The sequence below is a fragment of the Echiichthys vipera genome (genome assembly GCF_963691815.1).
Source record: "Echiichthys vipera genome assembly, chromosome: 18".
NCBI lineage: Eukaryota > Metazoa > Chordata > Actinopteri > Perciformes > Trachinidae > Echiichthys > Echiichthys vipera.
Window position 1 is genome coordinate 16,856,205 of NC_139843.1, and position 22,030 is coordinate 16,878,234.

The following is a 22,030-nucleotide window of genomic DNA, read 5'->3' on the forward strand; positions in this document are numbered from 1 at the left end:
AGGGATTGGGTTATGGATTGTACTGGCGAAGATTTGTATTTGCAGGGGTGTGTTTATCCTCAGTGACCGTTAAAGAACGCACTGACTTCCACATATGGCCACATAGACCAAAACACACACTGACATGGGCAGCTGAGAGGCAAAAAAAATCAATGTCAACTTAGTGTGTCCTGCCTGTAGGGCCAGTCTACATATATGTATATTTACCAGCTGTGACAGCAATGCTGGTAGTGTTTTTGCCTTGTATGTGTGTGTGTGTGTGTGTGTGTGTCTTTGTGTGTGTGTGTGTGTGTGTGTGTGTGTGTGTGTGTGTGTGTGTGTGTGTGTGTGTGTGTGTGTGTGTGTGTGTGTGTGTGTGTGTGTGTGTTTGTGTTTGTGTGTGTGTGTACTTTTCAGATTTTGTCAAGAGCGTCACGACCGTGCAAGATGCAGTCATGAAACTTTACAGATGTGTAGAAATGAAGGCCACGTACGAAGATGGGTGTGGTCCGAGCAAGAAGACGTGCATACACACACACACACACTTTACGCCCCTGGCTCGATTTGCATCGCAGTTGGTGTGATCCCGTCGCAAGATGGTCTCTAGTTAAACATTATGTACATTGTATAAATATATCCATATATTCAGGGCTCTGAGTTTTAAGCTACTTTGTGTATTTCATTTTATGTAGGTAATGTTTTCCATCTTTGTTTAGCGTGTTAGCATGCTGTGGCCGATACACCCTGGACAGGACGCCAGTCTAACAACCATTCACATTCAAACCTACGGGCAATTTAGATTCATCAATTAATCTAACACCTGCATGTCTTTGAACTGTGGGAGGAAGCCGGAGAACCTGGAGAGACACCACGCAGACACGGCTCTGGGGAGCATATCTGTACCAAATTTCATGGAAATCCAGTTGTCAAGACATTTCAGGACAAACAGGACAATATTGTCACCAACAGGGTGGAACAAGATTAAAAGCCAGGGCTTCTAAAGGCAACACATAAAGACAGTAGGTTTTATCCTCTGAACATGGACGTCAGTGCAAGATTGTTCCACGTTAATCCATTTAATAGTAGTTGAGATATTTCAGCCTGGTTATATACAGAAACTGAAAGTCTCAAATTCCCAATGTCAAATGCATTGTAGGAGAGAGAAACACATCCACACCCTCAGAAACCTCAGTAATGAACAAGCCATGATGTGTTTGACAGCTTTGTTGGACTGCATGGAAACACATGCTCAGCTCATGTTCTTGCTGTGGGCCACTGAGTAATCACACTATTTGTATCAACACCCACCTTTCACTGAGAGCCACAAGTTCACACCTGTTCTGCAGGGATTGCTGCACAGCTTCCTGGGAAATGTAGGAAATCATGTGAGTAAAATTTAGTGCAAAATAAGCACCGAACTGATTGTATTTGACAAGTGAGAGTATCCAAAGGAGGATTTTCCCTTTAAATATATAGTGCAATTACTGTGTGTGTGTGTGTGTGTGTGTGTGTGTGTGTGTGTGTGTTTGTGTGTGTGTGTCTGTGTGTGTGTGTGTGTGTGTATTTTGAAGCACAACCCGTTCTATCTGTGCTGGTGAGTATGTAGAAGTTATACAGCTGCTGGTGTTGAATATCTTTCAGCTTGTTAGACACGGGCTTTGGCCAGAAGTTTGAACTTCGGCTCCAGCACCATGTATGATGAGATTATTGTTTGGCTGATGGCGTTATGGAAAGAGAGGGGAAGCCTGTAATTTCACTCACGACAATGAATGACAGGATGATTCACAGCTGAGATCTACAGGAGCTCCTCCATGGTGGTCGCTCACTGCCTTTCAACAGAGCCCCGTACAGATGTCCTATTATCCAGTAATAGGCCCTCCACTCCTGCTCAATGACTTCCCCTTGGCCTGAGCTATAAATCGAGTAGAGACATAATGTTTTCTCTTACTGAGCTGCAGCACAGACACTAGTAAAGTGAATTGGGGAAATGTGTGAGGACAGACGATAGAGAGAAGCAGTCATGCTATAAAACTAATCAAGGCTTTTATTCACCTCAATGGGCCTTTACTAGAGGTAGTTTATTATCCCTTTTGGCTGATCCATGATACTGTCATGAGTTACACATTTATTCAATTTACTAAGCTCTTTATTTGTCCTGCAGCCTAAATTGACAGCCAATATTAACTTATTGCAGGTATGTTCAGTGCATATGTCTTCTGATTTTTAAGAGGAAACTATAATACAGAAAACCAAATATGATAGCGGATACCAGCTATATTTAAGGTAATTTACTGTGTTGTGATTGGCCTCGAAATTCAGTATTGGTCATGCCATGTAGAGTTCCAGGTGGTGGATAATATATTATTTCAGTTGAATGTAATTCAGTGATGTACTCTTAACTGCAAATGTTAAACTAACTAGCTTACAGTGGTAACCCAGTGCTACTTTCAAGGCCAAGGAGCCTTTCATTAGCCTACATTTTGTGGGTTGGGTGGTGGTGGTGGGGTTACATGAAAACCAGCCCTGTTCACGAAAGCCCATCCACTGTGCCATATTTCCCCCTAATGAAATCTGGTCCTAGATGCTATCACAGTTTAGGCTTCATTGGATTTGCAACCCAACCAAACTCAATCCAATATGAGATAGCATTACGTTTGCCAAAAATATTGGTTAATAATTAATATAGTTTGATCTTAAATTTTTCCTTATTATAAAAGTCCTTTGCCTCACTGTATCATACTGTACAATATCATGTACATTGAGTGCTGCAAGACTTAGTCCTAAAACACAGAAGTGAGTCAGCATTTTTCAACTCCCAGTTCCCTCGTCCTAAATTCAGTGTTGTTTTTGTTTAATGGTTTTTCTTTTTTTCACGTTTTGTTCTACAAGACAAAATACACAAGTAAAACCCCACTAGGTGAATTTTGAAACTTTTGCACATCTTTAAAAGGGCAGATGCTAACAAGTGGCTAAATGAGACTGCTAAGGTTGTCACGCCGAACATGTGAAATCAGTTGAAAGCTAGTGGTGGTCATGGTGTAGTTCATTTATAGCCTAATGTTAATATTTTACTTCTGGCGATTTCATTTACGCATCTTAAAACATAAAGGTATTGTTCATTTGTGAGAATTGTCTTGCTTTACAAAATGCGCAAGTATACAGTATATTTTTTCTGTTGGCCACATAGCTTATATTGTGCTAAAATCAAAAATCAAATTAAAAAATCCAATTTTTGTCCCAGCTTTTTGTTGAGGGAACCAGGGAAATGCTAACTTCTGGGTTGGCTTACAAAAAAAGCACCCTGCAGCACAATCAAGCCATCAGGTGCATATTTAAGACTCTTTAAAGCTTAAGTAGGTAAGCTTTTATGATTCATAATTAGTGTTTTCATATTTTTGCTGAAACCTATACTTTATCCTGACATCCCAATACGAACGAGGATTAGTGAAAAGGTTGCGTAGCTCTACCTCCATCTTCTTTTTATGTCTGTTCCCAGAGCCTTCTTTGTGTGCTGCTAATGGCATCTGCTAGTTTCCACCACACCCAAAGAAAAACAACCACCCAGAGCCGAGGAGTTTCTGACACAGTGTCAATGACTGCTCTGAACGTATTTAGCGTACTGTTCAGCTGTAATATGAGAAACTGTGTGACCAAGTCAAGTCAAAACCAAACCCCGCCAGCCAGCGGAATATGACAAAAAAAACAAAATATCTTTTACAGAAAGTTACCAACTTTAGCTGAAATCAGTGTTTTAAACCTAGCTTAAGCAGGTAGCTAGCCACAGCTGATACAATCTCCCAGTTACAGTTGCTACAAATTCTATATTCATCAGCTAGAAATGTGCACGATTCTGGGTCTAAAACCACTCATTGTTTCAAAAATGACCATGAATTTCAAATGGTAAATGTGCCACCATTATCTTTGTAAGCTGTGTGGCGTGCCGTGTGTGAATGGAGAGAAAGGTCAATTGAACATTGGTGATCATCAGAAAGAGACTTGTCCCGGTGAATTCCAAAGCCTCAGCACTTAATGCAATTATGTGAGGCGCTATTCAGTGCATGTTGTAGTGCAAATATGGCACCAGTGACACAGTAAGAAGCAGGAAGGTGCTGAGGTCTTCAGTTTGACGAGCTCAGCAGCTTTAACCCCACAGGAAAAGAAATGATTATAGTTTGTGTTGGCGCTTCATTTTCAAAGGTATCACTGCAAACTGACTTATTTGCGTCTGCTCACTGGCTTTCACACAGATGCAGAGAGTTTATACTTGCACTGAAACGGTTAAGCAAAAAGTAAAATCCCTTTCACTTTTCAAATGCCTTTCTTTACCCACAAACCCATTAACCGGTAAACAACAAAATGAGTGGAGGCTTTGGCTTGCTATTCTGTGGCTTTCTCAATTTTGTATAGCTCACTGGTTCGATTCATCAGTCTATTGCTGACTCTGACTCTGACTGTGTGTGTTTGCAGGTCGCCCGCTACACTCACACCACTTATACTAGTGTGAACAGTGTGTTTAAAAATGATGCTTGTACTCCTCACTCAGTAATAGCCTACATTTCTGTTCTGTCTCTTTTCATTGTATATGTTTGTGTGTGTGTGTGTGTGTGTGTGTGTGTGTGTGTGTGTGTGTGTGTGTGTGTGTGTGTCAGTATCAGGTAGCCCTACCTTTGAGGATCCTGGTGCCATCTTGTGGTGTTGAAAATGCACTACAGGCCCAATAGGTCAGCGTGTGATATTAGTCTGCAGAGTGATGCAGAGGTTTTCGAGTTCAAGCCTCAACTGGCGTGCAGAGGTTTTGACCCGGTGTTAAACACACTTGACAACATCGTTAAGCAAGACCAAACAGCTGTGGTGTCCTTTACACAAATATCAGATACAGACTCAAACAGCTGGATCAGGTATGGGGCTGATCTGTTCAATTCTTTATAATAATAATAACAGTAATCATTATTAGTTACTGTTGTAATAGCAAATATAAGTTCAGTTTATACTTAGCTAAATCTCCAAATTGTGAAATTATTGATATTTTCAAATAACAGCATGTATGTGAAGACACAGCATCTTGCTGTGTTTACTGAATAAATAAATAAATAGTTGAGGACATTTTCTAATTTTTTTATTGAGTCACAGTCCATTTGACTCAACCCATCTGCTCATTCTCTGAACCCGCAGCTGTGGGTATAAAGCAGCTCGTTCTGATCACTGCTTTATTCCTCTTGCCATGTGAGAGCAGGTGTAAATAACAATACATATTTTTCATATATTGTATTGAGTACGAAGCAGTTTATTTTAAGAAGAAATACTGCAGTCACTGACATTCATCTGGCATTAAACACTTGAAATGCAACAGCTCCATCTGGAGCAACCAATAAAGAGGATCAAATCACAAGACCACCTTAGACGATTAGAGAACCAACAATTGGTCTTTTAATACATAAAATGATGACATAGAAAAAATGTTATATTAGTTAAAAAAAAAAGAAAGCCCTTTGTGGTGTTGAAGATGCACACCTGCTCTTCCAAATCGCTACTAAATAACCTTCACTACGGCAGCTCCAGTGGCGTAATCGGTCAGAGCGCAGTACTTATATGACAGTGACATGCTGAATGATGGCGAGGTCATTTGTTTGATCCAGAAAAGTTTTAACCTGGGTTGTCAAACACAAGAGATTCTCTGACATGCTGATCATCTGTGGGAGACAGGAGGTTTAGACTGGTAGCTTTAAACATTTGGATTAAGCAGTTTGTTTATTCGGGCATTTTGCCTCCACACTGGATCTGTCTGAGCCGACATCGTGGGGAGACATGGATTTACTGTGTCTGTAATTACTCGACAAAGATGCTCAGTTTTTTGGGGGCTTTTGATGGTCAGAATCCTTTTGCCCGTCTGTGAACGTATTTTGACTGTCCTACAAACCCATTTTCTCTGTTTGTGTTGTCCTAGCTGGCAGGCGTAGGTGGAGCTAGCAAACATGGGTGAGCCGGGCAGCATGAACAGCAGCCTGCAGAGAAAAAAGCCGCCATGGCTCAAAGTGGACATCCCCACCATCCAGCTGACGCCGGACGACACGCCCACACTCACCCAGGTAAAAACAAGAGTCGAATACAGAGTTTAGATGAACAGAAGAACTCCTGGAACTATAAAATTAAGCTTTTACTTATGACATTTGTGTGTGTGTGTGTGTGTGTGTGTGTGTGTGTGTGTGTGTGTGTGTGTGTGTGTGTGTGTGTGTGTGTGTGTGTTGCAGCCAGTAAAGCGCCTGCGCAGTGTCAGCATGCCAGGTGAAAACCCCCAGACCTGCATCGCTGCCCTGGAAACTTCCAACAACTACCTCAGACCTCCGGAGAGATTGCCATCCTTCACACAGTCCATCAAGAGGTTAGACACACACACACACACACACAAACACACACACAAACATAGAGACACATTCATAAGAGCCCGTCTTCTTTCCTCTCTGCTGATTTTCTCCAGCTGCTTATTCCCTTCAGCCTGTTGTCTACTTTCTAATCCTACTAATTCTTCTCTGCTAATAAATCTTTCACAAAACTAATTTAAGCTGTAGCCTCTTTTTTGATTTACAGTAACACAAATGAATCTTTTCTTCTCTCTTGTCTTCCCTTTTATTTGATTTTGCCGTCTTCTTCTTTCTTTCTTTGGCTTTTCTTCCCCATTCCTCTTTTCTCTACACGCTGCAATGTGCGATAAGTGAGAAAAGGGTGCGCTTTGAGCGGGTCAACACGGTTCCCCCGAAGGGCCAGAGGCAGCCAAGGAGGGTGTCGACCGTCCGAAGGCGGTCCTGCATCCCCAAAATACTGACACGACGGCGTTCATCTATACCCAAACAGATCATCAGGTACATGAGAGGTGAAGCAGGGAAGGAGGGAGCGAATAACAGCAGTTTGAAGGTTCTGTTTTGGTTCTGAAGTTACTATTAGAAAATTATTGTTGGCATAACCTGGTCTGTCAAAGATTCTTTTAGTCCCACAAGTTGGATAGCAGTGTTGACCAAGTAGTGGGCCAGTACTTATTAAACCCACACTACTTTATTTTAAATTCTAGCAGCGAACCAACAAGTTATTTTTCCAAATATAACAAATATGTGATATCGAATGAATGGTGCACTAGTCATCAATTTAAATATTTCAGTGTACTGAAAGTATGCTGCTTTAATGAAGACATCAAATATGAAAATAATATATATACACTGGAGATCAAAATTAGAGAATAAATTATTAGTACCTGATTTATTCTGAACCCTGAACCCTTGGCAACAAAGTAATGACTTAGAAACCCACTACAGTTACTGAACTGTGGAATCTCTAAGTTTGAATTGGATCCCAGACAGAATATTGTTATTACATATTAACATATTAACCCCTAAACAACAGAGCTTCAGTGCAGAAAATAGCTTTGTTTAAATAAACTATCTACAAGGCTGGTTGAAGAAAAGCTATTCCACCAGCAAGTCCTTTTTTCCTCTTGTCTGTATTGACTGAGTTCTCCACAAAAGTCCCATTAGCAACCGATGTGACGCTTTAAACCCAGTCTATATACATTGTATCAGTATCAGTCGAGGTGACACGCGGGACCACATGGTTTGAGGCAGACAAAATAACACAATTAGTCATTAAGGACTATCTCTGCTTCTCACGCAGCGCGCGGGCCACATCAAAGCGCCACATTGAATGTAAATGTTTAAAGACGGGGGAGGCCAGGACTAAAACCTTGAGACACCGTCTTCAAAGGAGTGTCTTAAATGTCTTAACTTTATCATACAGAGGTTTAATAGCCTTGTATGTGTGTGAGAGAGAGAAACTGAATTAATGCGTTTGATGTTTATGAAAGAATTAATGGGATTTAGAGAAAGTTTGTGCGTACAGGAGGTTAGTCGAGGTACCCGGTGGATTACTCTTCAAACAAAGTGTATGACAGAGGGTGATTCGCTGCAAACTTCTGGCTCGTAATGTAGGTAGGAGGACGGCCTGGTGTTTGTTGATCAGGCGGACAGCGCGAGAAAAGCTCTTTATGAGTCATTTTTCATGTTAAGGAGCTTTTAATTGTGGCAGATTAGGGCAGAAAGTTAATTCATCTCAGTCTCTCTGATGTGTAATGATAGGTGTTTGAACTGAAGTTAACAAGCTCCATTGGACTTTTCTTTTAACTGGCTTAATATATCACTGCAAAGCAAGGTTTGGTTCAAGGTAACCCTCGGCAGCGCTGCTGTGAGTGTGTGTGTCATGTTCAGACAAGTCCCAGTGCCTTCCCTCCCTCAAACTTTCCTCCCTCCCAATGTGTACAGTATGATGTCCCATACTTTTTTCTCTCCCTCCTTCTAATCTTCCACTTCCTGTGTAGTGCTGGTGTGGAATTGGTGTTTAGACACACTCGTGCAAAACAAGGCAGAGAAGGAGAAAGAGAGAGAGAAGAGGCTCATTGATAGCGATCGTTGGAACCTCTGAATGGGGGACGCGGGGGGGAATATTCAGTTTGACGAGGACCAGAGCCGCTGTCTTCTTTGCCCAGTGGGTCACATCCTTTTACGCAAACACTTGAGGAGGGATACTGGGAGGCCTGCCAGACTCTGACATGCTCTTTCACGCATACACAAGCGTATGGGAACTTGTGTTGTGTGCTGGTGGTGACACAAGGTCAGAAAATTTAAGATCCTCCCGCTCATCGGCCTGCTGAATGAGAAAGTCCAGCTGGTGGGAGACCAGACAGGTCCTCTTTGCATCAGTGCATTCAGATTTCCCGTCTGACCGAGGAGATCAACGCCAGCTTTTTTCTTCGACCTTTGATTAACCGCGAGCTCACTGAGCAGGACTAGAGTCTGGACATGTGGTGATCATCCTCTCTTTGTGTAACAGCGAGTGGAACAAGGTACTGCTGGCCTGGATATCAGGAAATCCCCTTATGGAACAGTGTAGGCACGCTCTGCGGAGGATCAGTTTGCATTCAGCGGATCAGGGTTTAATACGAGGGGGGTAAACGGGGACAGTGTGCTAGTGATGCTGGTGAGGATGGAGGATATACAGCTCCACAGTCCCTGCCCCCCTCAGGTATGACCCAGACCCTTAACCCCTCCTGGAGCTCTCTGGACAGGTGAGTGCTGTGACTGGAACAGAGGATACTGAATAAATATGATTGACAGAAATGGTATAAAGAATAGAAAAAAAGCCCCTGCTCATGTTTTTCTGAAAATTAGAAGATAAGTTATAAGTCATATTTTATGTTCTAGGTTTAACTGATCTATGAAGAACTATGATTTAATGGCATGTAAGAAGCACTTAAATCCTTTACTTAAAGGAGACTTCCAGTATTTTTCAACCCTGACTCTATTTAGTGACTAATGGGAACAACAATTTTTTTTTAAACTGGTCCAGTATTTTGCGAGAGCACTGGGGCTGCAATGTAATCAGAAGGAGCAACTGTGTGTGCGTCCACTAAAAGTGCTTGTTTTTGCCACTGACAGGTTCAGCTTCTTGTTATACCGTAAGTGTCTGACTACATTAAGGAAATGTGGAGTCTTTTTCTGATATCTCAGGGCACACGCTCAATACTGGACCAATTTCAAAAACTATTGTTCCCATTAGTCACTCAGAAACACATAAATATCTGAAATATATCTAAAAGATACTCAATTACAGGTAAAAGTCTCAAATTCAACATTTACGTAAAAGTACATAAGCATCAGCAGCAAAATGTACTTAAAATATCAAAAGTCAAAGTGCTCATAATGCAGAATGGCACCTTTAAAATGTCGTTGAATATGTTATTAATATCACTAAAAATACTTACAGTATTTGTAATACTTTATTGTTGTAGTTCATCAATGTGGAGCTTGGGTATTTTACTAAGTTAAAACAGCATCAGCATGTTTTTTTATGAGAAAAGTAACTATGACTGTGAAATAAATGTAGTAGAGTAAAAAGTACAATATTTGCCCTTTCAGTCTATCAGTCTGGGAGGTAGTATTCAGCTTCTTAAAGGAATCGTTTAATTTGCTTGCTTACCATGTATTAGTATTAGAAGTACATACAGCAGAATGGCCCCTGCATATATATTGTGTATATATATAAGGCCTTCATATATATATATATAACTACTTCATATATTGTTGGTGGAAGTGTTATAGGAACTTTTGGCTAAATTAAGTGTAAGAAAGTGCATTATTTGCCTGAGAAATTAACTGGAGTAGAAGTATAAAGAAGCAACTGGAAGTTCATTGAGTTTGTTTTTCATGATAGTACTTGTATGAACATAATTAGTTGCGTTCCACCACTGTCTCAAGGTGTTTTATTTACTTGATACTAAGGATTTGGGGCTGAAGCTTCCGTGACCATTTATTGTTCCATTTAATTGCTTTTCATCTGGATAATCTTTGTGCCAAAAAAAGACAAATATTCTGACTTTTCTTAGGAGTCATGATGACTGCAACAGCATGACTCTAAAAAAGCCACATTTAGTCGCATAAATAATTTAATTATTTTCTGTGCGTAGTCTTACTTTAGAGCAGGGAGACCACCTGACATACCGTAAAGAATTCCCTTACAAAACAATAGTGAACCCCGGAAAGAACAAAAGAACAGTTAAAAATGTCCTTTCGTGTTTCTGTTCAGTGGGGAAGTAACAGTAAAACCCTCTTGTCGGTGGATCTATCCGATCAGAAACGTCAGTACCGATCATCAGTGTTCATATTTGTCTTATCTGTTTGTTCAGTCTTAGATTGTACTTTGTTTTTGCCCCTTCGGCCTTTTCTCCCTGATGAGCTGAATGCTGCCTAAGCCTATAATCACAGCACAGTAGATTGCTGCTCCATGTGTACCAGCCTTACCTTGAGGATATGAAAGTCCATTCCTGTGGCTTTACATTAGCCTTAATCTTCCACGGGTGGTGTGTTTGTGCTGTTAGCATCCAGTGGTGAATATTTTTTTATGGTTTCGTGTGGGCGAATGTGAAATGAGTGCTTGTTGGTGCATGAGTGCGCATAGACAAATACCATCTTATCTAAACAAACACACACAAACAATTGACGTCTACCTTGAGACAGACGTTGACTCACAACGCGGGCGAGTGTTTTATATCTCATGACTTCCTCTACTCCGCCTTCTCACTGTCAGAGGCCCAATCTGACTCCCATCTCTCTCCGCTTTCCAAAAAACTAAGACATTCCCCTCTGGAAGGACAACAGTAAGGGCTGTGCCACCCCCCTCCCTGCCCCTGCGCAGCCTTAAAAGGCTTCCCCAGCTGGTGTGTTTCTTGATGATGAGGGCTGTGTGTTTATTACTGCTCTCCAAACAGTTTTCACTGTCTCATGGGAAAAAGGGGACCTGGATGCACATTTATTTAGTTTAAATGAGTAACACACACACACGCACGCACGCACACACACACACACACACACACGCACACGCACACGCACATGCACACAGCCAAATGAGTTCATGAACTGCAGGACTACCAGGCAAAATGTGCTTTTTACGGTTGACTGAACAAGAGGGCAGTAGGTCATGTAAGGAGGACAACATCCATACAATCATGTACACACAGGAAGATAAATATAGAGAAAATAACTTTGGTGGCTGATTTCTTAGTCTGATATGTTGCACGAGAGACCTTATCTTAATAATAATGAACTAACGCATATTTTATCCTTTATATTTATCATTATCTAATCACTTAATCATCATCTAGAACAGTTTGAGCTGATTTTTGCTTTTGGAAATCAGTCTAGGAACGCAAAGCTCTCGATCTACCGGTCAATCTTCGTTCCTACCCTCCCCTATGGTCATGAAAGCTGGGTCATATCTGCGATACTGTACTGTACTGTACTTTTATTTATATATAATAATTATTCTATTCTTTAACAGTTACCTGAATTGTACAATAGAGATCCATCATAAGTTTGTTTCATTTCTCACGCACCACTCTTTAAACAATCGAGCATATCCACTTTTCACTTGTTTACTAACCAGAGTCGGTCTTGTCCCCAGGGGTACGGCTGACTGGTTTGGGGTGAGCAAAGACAGCGACAGCACCAAGCGATGGAGGAGGAAGAGCCTGCAGCACTGCAGCCATCTGTACGGGGGTCTAAAGCCGCAGGTGATGAGGGAGATGGAGCTGCACAGCCAGGACAACCTCTCCCTGGCCAGCACTGAGACCCCTCCTCCCCTCTACCTCCCACCCCACCACCCCAGTCACCACCACTATGGCATGCAGAGGGTAGGCCAGCGCCGGGGCCACGTTGAGGGATGGAGGAAGAGATGGGGCAGTTATTCAACTTTTCCTCCATCACATTTTCTCCCTCACTCTTTCGCTTCACTTCATTAGATCTCCGGCGCTTGCTTCACCTCTCTGCTTTGTCATCTTGCCTAGGGTTCGATTGATGACTTTTTTGGAATGTTTCATGGAACATTACTAATTTATGCATGATTCCTCCCAATAACTATCCACTGAAACTCAAGATGCTGCTACACAGACATCACAACTACTGCAGCACAATAAGTATTAATTCTGATTTCTGTAATCTGATTAAAAATGTTAGATTCAAATCAGTTCTGGTAACTGCAGTCTTGATCCAAACATGACAAGTACGTCACCAATTATAATTTAACAGCAATTTATTTATAGTAACAACTTCCCCACAAAGTACCAAACAGCGGTAGTTAGCGTTGTTAGCTAGCAGGGTTTGTCTTAAACCAACCAACTGGCAGCTCAAATTTTGATTCTGACACATTTACTCTGTGGACAAATTGGACATTTGTATTCATACAAACAAATAAGACCCTAAAATGTGTGTGTGTGTGTGTGTGTGTGTGTGTGTGTGTGTGTGTGTGTGTGTGTGTGTGTGTGTGTGTGTGTGTGTGTGTGTGTGTGTGTGTGTGTGTGTGTGTGTGTGTGTGTGTGTGTGTGTGTGTGTGTGTGTGTGTATGCGTGTGTGTGTGTGTGTGTGTGTGTGTGTGTGTGTGTGTGTGTGTGTGTGTGTGTGTGTGTGTGTGTGTGTGTGTGTGTGTGTGTGTGTGTGTGTATGCGTGTGTGTGTGTGTGTGTGTGTGTGTGTGTGTGTGTGTGTGCGTGTGTGTGTGTGTGTGTGCGCGCATGTTTGTTCTCTAACTTCTGTTTAGCAGCTAGCATCGGTACTTTTTAAAATTATTTTTTGATAACTACAGAAATCAATGTCAGTCAGATTACATTACCATAAGTGTGATGTCGGCATTTTAAAAGATTTCGTTTCAGGTGTAGTCCTCACCTAGCCTATCTCTGCTGCTATTGTGAAGCAAACATTATAAAAAGTTGTTTTTCACTAGATCTTGAAATTGACTATTATTAATGGCAATTTTCGTCCAAAAAAACCAAATCGCTGGAACATCAATTTCATCCTAGTTTAGATGTGTGTTATCCCTGCTTTTCACTATTCTGTTGCTCCGTGTTTGTCGTATGTGGCTTGACAATTGCTTGTGAAAAAAAGCTGTGGTGAACCAACACAGTGTGTGTGTTTGTGTGTGTGTGCACACGCAGATCGTAGACCCCCTGGCCCGGGGTCGTGCCTTCCGCATGGTGGAAGAGGTAGACGGCTTAAGTGTCCCGCAAACTCCCATCACGCCCGGCACAGCCTCCCTCTGCTCCTTTTCCAGCTCCCGCTCCGCCCTCAACCGGTTGCCACGACGACGCAAACGGGAGTCTGTCGCAGTCATGAGTCTCAAGGCTGCAGCAGCACTAATGAAGGTGTTTGTTAATCTTTTTGTCTATACAAAGTTTGAGTTAAGTCGCCAAATATTCTGCGCTTTGCAAAAATCTTGCTTCCAGCTCTTGTCACTTTTTTGATTCCAAAGCTACTGCCCGTCTGTGTTGGGACGCACATTGGGACCAGCTATAACTGTGCAATATAAAGGCATTTGTTATCCATTATAGGCAAACAGTAGTAGAACGCTGCGAGTACTTTACATTTATGTTACATTTCTGTTATGTTTTGTAATAAATCTTTAAAGAAAAACAGGAGTAAAGTCAGAAAACACTTGAGGTTTCATGCACATGCGCACATTAATCTTAATTATTTAATGTTTTTGTGAAGATATTTATATTCTGATGTGCCCCTGTCTACTACACATATGAATGGTTTAGTTTGATCTGTGTATTCATGTGTGTAGGCCTGTTATATAAAATATGAGATCAGCTTGTCTTACTGTGGATTAAACTCAGGCAGAATATCTTATAGTAATGACTCTATGTGACCCACTGGCTACAGACTCGCACATATAAACTGATGAATGGATGTTCAATGAGAGCATCTGATAGTGTGTGTTTGGGGGGGGGTGTCTCACTAGCAGATGGTCCGTGATAATACTCAGCGAATGCTCAGCTATCTGCTGGTTTAGAACATTCCAGAAGTGCAGCACTAATCCACTGACACACAACCATCAGACACTTATCATTAAGGAGGTAGCACTCTCAGTTGGGGATTCCCCCCCGGATAAACTGTTCAGACATTTGAGGATGATGTGATGATGTTTGTGTGTGTGATCCGATTTCTCAGGGCCGGACATTGGGTGACAGCACCGTCAGGCATTGTCGCAGGCGGAGTTTCATGCCCCCTAGTTTCTTTGAAGATGACACCATGGACTTCGCGGATGATTTGGACACTTCCTTTTTCACCAGAGTGAGCAGTGGACACAAACAAAATGCCAGGAAATAAACAACATCAATAGTTGTAGCAAATATCTCGGCAGTAGTAGTAGAAGGCGAATCACATGTTCGAAAGCAGGTATCGTTTGACTGGAGAAGTTTCCATACCACTTGGTACTGGGCTTTTTGTTGATACCTTAAAGGTATTGAGTACTGATACCCAGCCTTAATTCCTACTGACTTTGCTTTCATCTTGGTAGGAGGGCCTGCAGGATGAGTTGTCCAGCTACGCAGACGAAGTTTTCGAGACGCCATCGGAGGCCGACCTCAAACAGCTGGATGAGAGCGAGCTCACGGGAAGTGCGCTGGATAAGAATGAACTGGAGAGGACTCATCTCATGCTGTGGGTTTTATATATTATTACAGCATTATTTATGTGCACGCATGAAACTCTGACATGCTGCAGGGGAGAGTTGAGGAGACAAACACAACTTTTGCATCACTGCAGATAAAAAGCCCTATTTAGAAGGGCAAGCTGTGGCGCATGGTCTAAAGTGCATTGTGCAAGTGGATTTAGGGAATGTCCATCTCCACTTTTGCAAGTTTGATGGCGAATATTCTGGGCGCAAAGTATGGCACAAGGGGAAACAGGGTTGTATTTAGTCTCTTCATTAATCATAGGTGTGTTTTGGGTGTAACATGAATTAAATCGGATGTGCTTGTGTGCGAAGCAGCAGACCCTCCACAGTCCCATCGACAACTAGATTTTACTGCATATAAGCAAATGTATTGATAGCCGATTTAACTGAGAAGAAGGAGCTCTGCTGTGCGTCCCTGCACCCACTCGTATAAATTATTTTCTGGGCTGCTGCTTTTGAAACGATGTATTGTATTGATGTTTTCTTGAGTGATTTACTTTATGATCAGATGTTGCTTTCAGTAACTTTAGATGTTTCCGTGCTTGCAGTAAAGTCTCTGCAGTAAATATTGTTGTGGGACGTTAAAGCAGATAAACTAAAAACTGTAGTTATAAACTTAGAATGTGATCAATAGTATCCTTGTAAATGATGAAATATTTCACGCATCCGCTATTAATCAGATCAGTTACTTTTTATGAGCCCTGAACAGACTGATCTGGGGATTAGCCCCGGGTCCGCAGGTATGACTGCAGTCTGCACGTCATTAATCTTACCATCTGAATAGAGACCTTTAAATAGCAGGACAATTCTGCACCTTTGAGACCAATTTATTTTTTTGGTCAATGGTGCAATCACTTTCTGCTGCCTCAAGATAGCAATGCACCAACCATCTGCCTGACCTCACCAACACACCCATGGTTGATATTATGTACTGTATTATAATATCATGCCCTCCCTAACACTTAACATGGCTTTCTTAAATTTTTCCTCGTCCTCAATCCAGGCCCTTAGAGCGTGGATGGCGGAAGGCAAAAGACGGCTCTCTGGTCCAACCTAAGGTGCGACTGAAACAGGAAGTGGTGAGCGTCAACAGCCATCAGCAGCGGGGACAAAGGATCGTGGTTCCCGTTCAGAAGCTGTTTGCCAAAGAGAAGAGGCCCTATGGGCTCGGCATGGTCGGTCGCCTCACAAACCGGACGTACCGCAAGCGCATTGACAGCTTCGTCAAAAGGCAGATTGAGGACATGGACGATCACAGGTAAGACAGCTAATTCTATTTTCCTTGAAGGATGACAGACCTCTGATGTGGAATGAAATAGAGTTATTGCCAGTGCATCAGATAATGGAGCTTGAACTGTCCTTCTGCCCTCCGTAGGCCTTTTTTTACCTACTGGATCACATGTGTCCATTTGCTCGTCACCATTCTGGCTGTCACCATCTACGGCATTGCCCCTGTGGGCTTTACTCAACATGAAACAGTGGACTCTGTAAGTATTTTGCAGTCTTTATTATGATTAGAACGGTATGCTGTCTTTCTGCTAGAAGTATATGACCGAGCAATATTAGTAATATTGTTTTTACTTTTTGTTTTCAGGTGTTGAGGAACAAGGGAGTTTATGAAAATGTGAAGTTTGTGCAACAACAAAACTTCTGGGTTGGTCCAAGCTCAGTAAGTATGCTCAATTTTTAATTCAGTATCTTCGGTTTATGATTGGGCTTTACTCCGCTTTTAAGTACGGGGGGATTAGACCCTTATTCAAAAACCTGCGCTACTTTATATATCTGTTAGGTTTACAAAACATCCAATTAAAAATCACTTCACATGAACACGCTGGGAACATGACAGGTGGTGTCGATGAAGAGATACTTGAGCTCTTCTGATCTGTGGGGGTACTTTAAGAAAAACAGACACGATTCAACAACCTCACCAAGCTGTAATGTCTCCCTTTGTCTCCCTTTTTCTCCTGCAGGAGGCACTGATCCACCTGGGAGCCAAGTTTTCCCCATGTATGCGTCAAGACCAAGAGATCCACAAACTGATCCAGGACAAGAAAAAGAAAGAGAGAGAGTCAGGCTGCTGTGTGAGGAACGACCGCTCCGGCTGCCTGCAGACTTTACAAGAGGAGTGTTCGGTCAGTGAAACCAACCTGACCATTTCACTGCGATCTCACTTTATTGCAAGCACTCTATAGAACCGAGCATCTTTAGGCAGATTTTGATGCACCATTTAGTTTTAGTCAGCGCTGCAAACGCAGAAATCACTGATTTCTCTCCGTCTGTCCGTCTGTCTTCTCACTGCAGAGTACCTTGGCAGTGTGGGTGAAGTGGCCTCAGCACCCCAGTTCTCCCTATCTGAATGCTACTCTACGCCAACATGGTGCAGTCTGCCATCAGGACCCGAGGTAGCTATCTGTATGATTATTCTTGTGTTAATGGAGAACACATTCTGTTACCACTGTTGCAGCTGTCATAATTAAAGCACTTCTTACCTTTCTGGCATGTCTCACAGCGATTACATCCAAAGTCCCAACCTCTTCCTGTGCCTGACCTAAGATGCTCCCCCGACACATGCGCTGAGAGAAATGCTGCGTTCGAGCACAATGGGAAGTTTCAGACCTGCCTGTCAAAGTGGAACCTCCTACTAGCAAATTCGGAGTAGGTTGATCTCCCTCGAATTCGCTAGTAAGAGGTTCCACTTTGACAGTCATTCCAGTGCACTTTGCCTAGTTGGAGGTCCAAAACTTCAGACTTCCCACTGCACTCGAACGCAGCATGAGCAGCGCAAATGAAACAGAGCAAATGATTGTTCAGACTTTTAGCAGAAATATATGAGAATTTAATATTTTTGAGTTTCAACACCCGGTGGATTTCTTTTACATTTTCGTGTGCCATACGCCTATTAGGAGCATTTTAAGATTACAAAAGAAAAGTGTAAAAATGCCAGAAAGTCTCCAGAAAGGTAAGAATTGCTTTAAGGCAGGAGCAACAACCAGCTGACAGTCATGTAAATAAGTAAGAGACATAATTTTACTCCACGTGTGGACTCTTGCTCTAAGAAGATGTTCACTGGTATTTATACTATTTATTAACTTTTGCTCTTCCTTTTGTAGTACTTGTCTGGAGCCAGCTTCAGTCTCGCCTCATGAGTGGTCTGATGACATCACCAAGTGGCCAGTGAGTACATTTGCATGTTTACAGTTTAAGCATATCCTTTTTAGCCCTTGCCTTAAAAATAAATGCCTATTGTAAGTTTAACACACCGAGGTCTACACGTAATATCTACATTTAAAGGGGACATATCGTGCTCATTTTCAGGTTCATACTTGTATTTTAGGTTTCCAATAGAATATGTTTACATTCTTTAATGTTCAAAAAGTAGTTGGTTTGGTGTATAGACAGCTTCTGAATACGGGCTGTGTGGATTTCTCTAGGAATTGAGCATTTTGATACTTAAACAGTATTTATATAACACCTCAACCTGCTTTATAATTTAAAAAAAGACATGGAAATCCATCTTTTTACAATATGGGACCTTTAAAGTATAAAAAAAAAGGTTTCCTTTGTCTATCATCTGTAGGTTTGTACACTGTACAACTCTGGGAATCACACCAACCTCCCCCACATAGACTGCACCATAACAGGCCGGCCCTGCTGCATTGGAATCAAAGGACGGTAAGGATCAACCTCACTCAACACCACAGGAGTACGACGAGTATAAAATTAGTATAGATTTTCTAAAGCTCTAAAAGTAACTTTGTATTAAATCTGCTGCATATGTGCCAGTATTAACTATCTTTAAATTGGAGCAGCTCTTTTAAAGAGCATGACTCCTCACTTTTAAATGATAGAGAAAATATTAAATACGTTAATATACAACATATAAACAAAGATGCATTTGTCTCTTTTTAAAATCCTGAAACATTGGTCTTTTTTTAGCTGAGAGCAGTTGCTGATAAAGCTAATGTGTTTCATGTTGTAGATGTGAAATCACTTCGAGAGAGTACTGTGATTTCATGCACGGCTACTTCCACGAGGAGGCCACGCTCTGCTCACAGGTAGGACAAACACATGTGTATTTTCTGAGCTTTTCTTTTCCTGCTGTTTTTTATTCCATACAACAGATGCTGTATTTGCTAATTGAACCTCTATATCTGAGACGAACACACATAATCAATTTTAAAACATCACTGCTCCAGGTGAGGCTCGAACTCACAACCTCGGCATTGCTCTGCAGGATACTGTCTTATAAGTACCGCGCGCTGACCGATTGCGCCACTGGAGCCTGTGACTGGTGGTGGAATGGAGGGATTTTGGACTGAATTCAGCACTCTGGGTTTCCTCCACATGGTGGCAGTGGACCTTCAGGATGACTGATGGCATTTTCAGTCCTTACAGTTTATGTTCACCCTCTCTTCCAGGTGGCTTGCATGGATGACGTGTGTGGTTTGCTGCCTTTCCTCAATCCAGAGATCCCAGACCAGTTCTCCCGACTCTGGCTGTCTCTCTTTCTTCATGCTGGGTGACTGAACTCTCCTCTCTTTTTTTTCGTGCCTTTTTTTAAAAACAGCACTAAGAGAGATGTGTCGTGTGAAAACACAGTTGTAAGATCTAAGTGTGTATCCGTAGGATCCTGCACTGCCTGGTGTCAGTGTTTTTCCAGATGACAGTGCTGAGGGACATAGAGAAGCTGGCCGGCTGGCTGAGAATCTCCATCATCTACATGCTCAGCGGTGTCACCGGAAACTTGGCCTCGGCCATCTTCCTGCCCTACAGAGCGGAGGTACGGTGTCGCCCTCGCAATCAACCAACAAGATGCTTCAATCGAGACCGAGCTGCGCTTGAAAAAAGCTTTGTCGGCGACTTGTTTTCCTCTTTCTCAGGTGGGTCCTGCAGGCAGCCAGTTCGGCATCCTGGCCTGTCTGTTTGTGGAGCTGTTGCAGAGCTGGCAGATCCTCGAGCGGCCGTGGTGGGCTTTTGCCAAGCTGTTGGCGATCTCGGTCTTCTTCTTCTCATTCGGTTTGCTGCCTTGGATCGACAACTTTGCCCACATCTGCGGTTTTGTCTCTGGATTCTTCCTGTCCTTCGCCTTCCTGCCATACATCAGGTAGGTAATGGAAGCTTGGTATAGGTGAAAGTAGAGCCAGCAGCAGGTAAGCTTAACTTAGCATTTAGACTGGAAACTGTAGGAAACACCAATCCTAGGTAAGTCGGTCTACCAGTACCTCTTATGCTAAATTTCCCCCCTTTGGTGCTGTTTATGTTGCCTCCAGTTTTTCTGCTATACTATGGTCACAGTCTCCTGGCTGTGGCTTCGTATTTTATGAACATATATGACAAGATAATCTCAATCACCTTTCGGCAAGTAAGCCAACAACCCTGTTCCCTTAAAAGTCACACTTACTGTGGATTGCTAAATTGTACAAATAACCAAATAAACAATTCTGTATCACAAAGCTTGATTGTGGCTCATTGGTCTGGTGGTTTGATTCTTACTTTGGGTGTGAGAGGTCCTGCGTTCAAATCCTGCATCAGTAGAAGTGTCTCTTCACAATGTCTCATAGTTTCTAATAACTAATCTTTGTAATTTATGCGACTTGCTTTGTTACCTCCATTATGAGACGAATAACACGGGTTTCTCCTCCTCAGCTTTGGACAATCTGACATGTTCCGGAAGCGGGTCCAGATCTGCGTCTTCCTTCTGGTCTTCCTGGGTCTGCTCTCCGCCCTGGCCGTCCTCTTCTATGTCTACCCCGTGAAGTGTGACTGGTGTGAGTACCTCACCTGCATCCCGATCACAGACAAGTTCTGCGAGAAGTACGACCTGAACGCACACCTCTGAACATCAGCCCTGGAAAACATGTCCGCTCGACTGGATTTTAATGAAGTTTTAAAGCTGGACACGGAGCTGCGACTGCCACTTGGAATCATGAGCAATATTTTAAGATTTCATGTGGATGTATTTGTTTCACTCTTCAGCGGTTCCATTATGCATAAAGGCTATGCATGAAGGCCTTCAGGCACTTAACTAAAAAATATTGACATGGGTGCAAAAGCATCAATGCAGAGTTGACTGAAAAGAACTAACGATTGATTTGTGTGATTGATCTCTAGCTGGGCTAATCTATGACCAATCACACTGAAGGAGAGTTACAAAGACAGTTGTTTCCTGCCAAATTATTTACCTCACTTTTGAGGTAAAAAATACTTAACAGCACCACTCAGTGGCCAAAAGGAATAGTACAACCTGAGACAGCAATGGCTGGGCAGGAGATTTTTGTTTTGTACTTTTCTACTGATGTCTAAACAACTGTGTCCATTTTCTGGATATCCTTAGAGTTAAACTTTAAAACTAAGAAGTGAGACTCAAAAATGTGCCTTACTGACACAAAAACACACCCACACATGTTGTTTTAGATCACAAAGTACCAAAACAGGTTCTCATGTTTGGCTCCTGTTCCTCATCCTCTGTACAAACTGCATCACACAATGTTTACTCCAGTATTTGGTGGCTGAATTTCCACTTTGTTTTTGTTTTGTACCACACACGGCCTTTTAACACACTTTTTTAAAATATTTGCCCAGTTGATACATAAAACCACACACTTGTATGTTAATCAGATCATTGTGAATAGCTGTTACTGAGGTCCGTTTGTGTTTATATTTAATGTGGTGGCGTTTTAGCTACCTGGCAATAAACACAACAAACAAAACAACAGTTCAGCTCCTCCTTATGTCCGTGTGTTGCATGCTCACAGAGGATATGTCTAGATAGCTAAATGTCTCTACTCTAGGTGGGGCTTGAACTACCAACCTCAGCATCACACTGTCTTTTCAGTACCACAGGATGACTGAGCTGCCATGCTGGAGCGTTACAAACATAAGGTTAGCATCTGTACAGGAAAGTAGACACATCACCTGGGGGTCACCAGTGAGGACCTGCTGCTTCTTTGGACATGCGGAAACCGGCAGCTCACACAGTTTACACCTCGATGCGAGCAGGGGTTGCT

General features: G+C 42.3%; 1 protein-coding gene across 2 annotated transcripts in view; it reads left to right on the plus strand.

Moving 5' to 3' along the window:
• rhbdf1b (rhomboid 5 homolog 1b) overlaps nt 1-21,686 on the plus strand; it is a 39,262-nt gene extending 17,576 nt beyond the window's left edge. The window contains exons 2-19 of one of the 2 annotated variants that reach the window (XM_083933328.1): nt 5,924-6,065; nt 6,228-6,358; nt 11,977-12,205; nt 13,501-13,707; nt 14,516-14,638; nt 14,865-15,007; nt 16,027-16,281; nt 16,399-16,510; nt 16,618-16,692; nt 16,994-17,155; nt 17,325-17,425; nt 18,134-18,197; nt 18,601-18,695; nt 19,003-19,078; nt 19,442-19,542; nt 19,650-19,803; nt 19,904-20,127; nt 20,670-21,686. In XM_083933328.1, the coding sequence (XP_083789454.1) occupies nt 5,952-6,065; nt 6,228-6,358; nt 11,977-12,205; nt 13,501-13,707; nt 14,516-14,638; nt 14,865-15,007; nt 16,027-16,281; nt 16,399-16,510; nt 16,618-16,692; nt 16,994-17,155; nt 17,325-17,425; nt 18,134-18,197; nt 18,601-18,695; nt 19,003-19,078; nt 19,442-19,542; nt 19,650-19,803; nt 19,904-20,127; nt 20,670-20,862 (2,559 nt within the window). In that variant the 5' untranslated portion in view covers nt 5,924-5,951 and the 3' untranslated portion in view covers nt 20,863-21,686. Of the gene's footprint in view, nt 1-5,923; nt 6,066-6,227; nt 6,359-8,393; nt 9,086-11,976; nt 12,206-13,500; nt 13,708-14,515; nt 14,639-14,864; nt 15,008-16,026; nt 16,282-16,398; nt 16,511-16,617; nt 16,693-16,993; nt 17,156-17,324; nt 17,426-18,133; nt 18,198-18,600; nt 18,696-19,002; nt 19,079-19,441; nt 19,543-19,649; nt 19,804-19,903; nt 20,128-20,669 lie in introns of those variants that run through there. The other variant, XM_083933329.1, reaches the window with a different exon arrangement.
• The last annotated feature ends 344 nt before the right edge of the window (nt 21,687-22,030 follow it).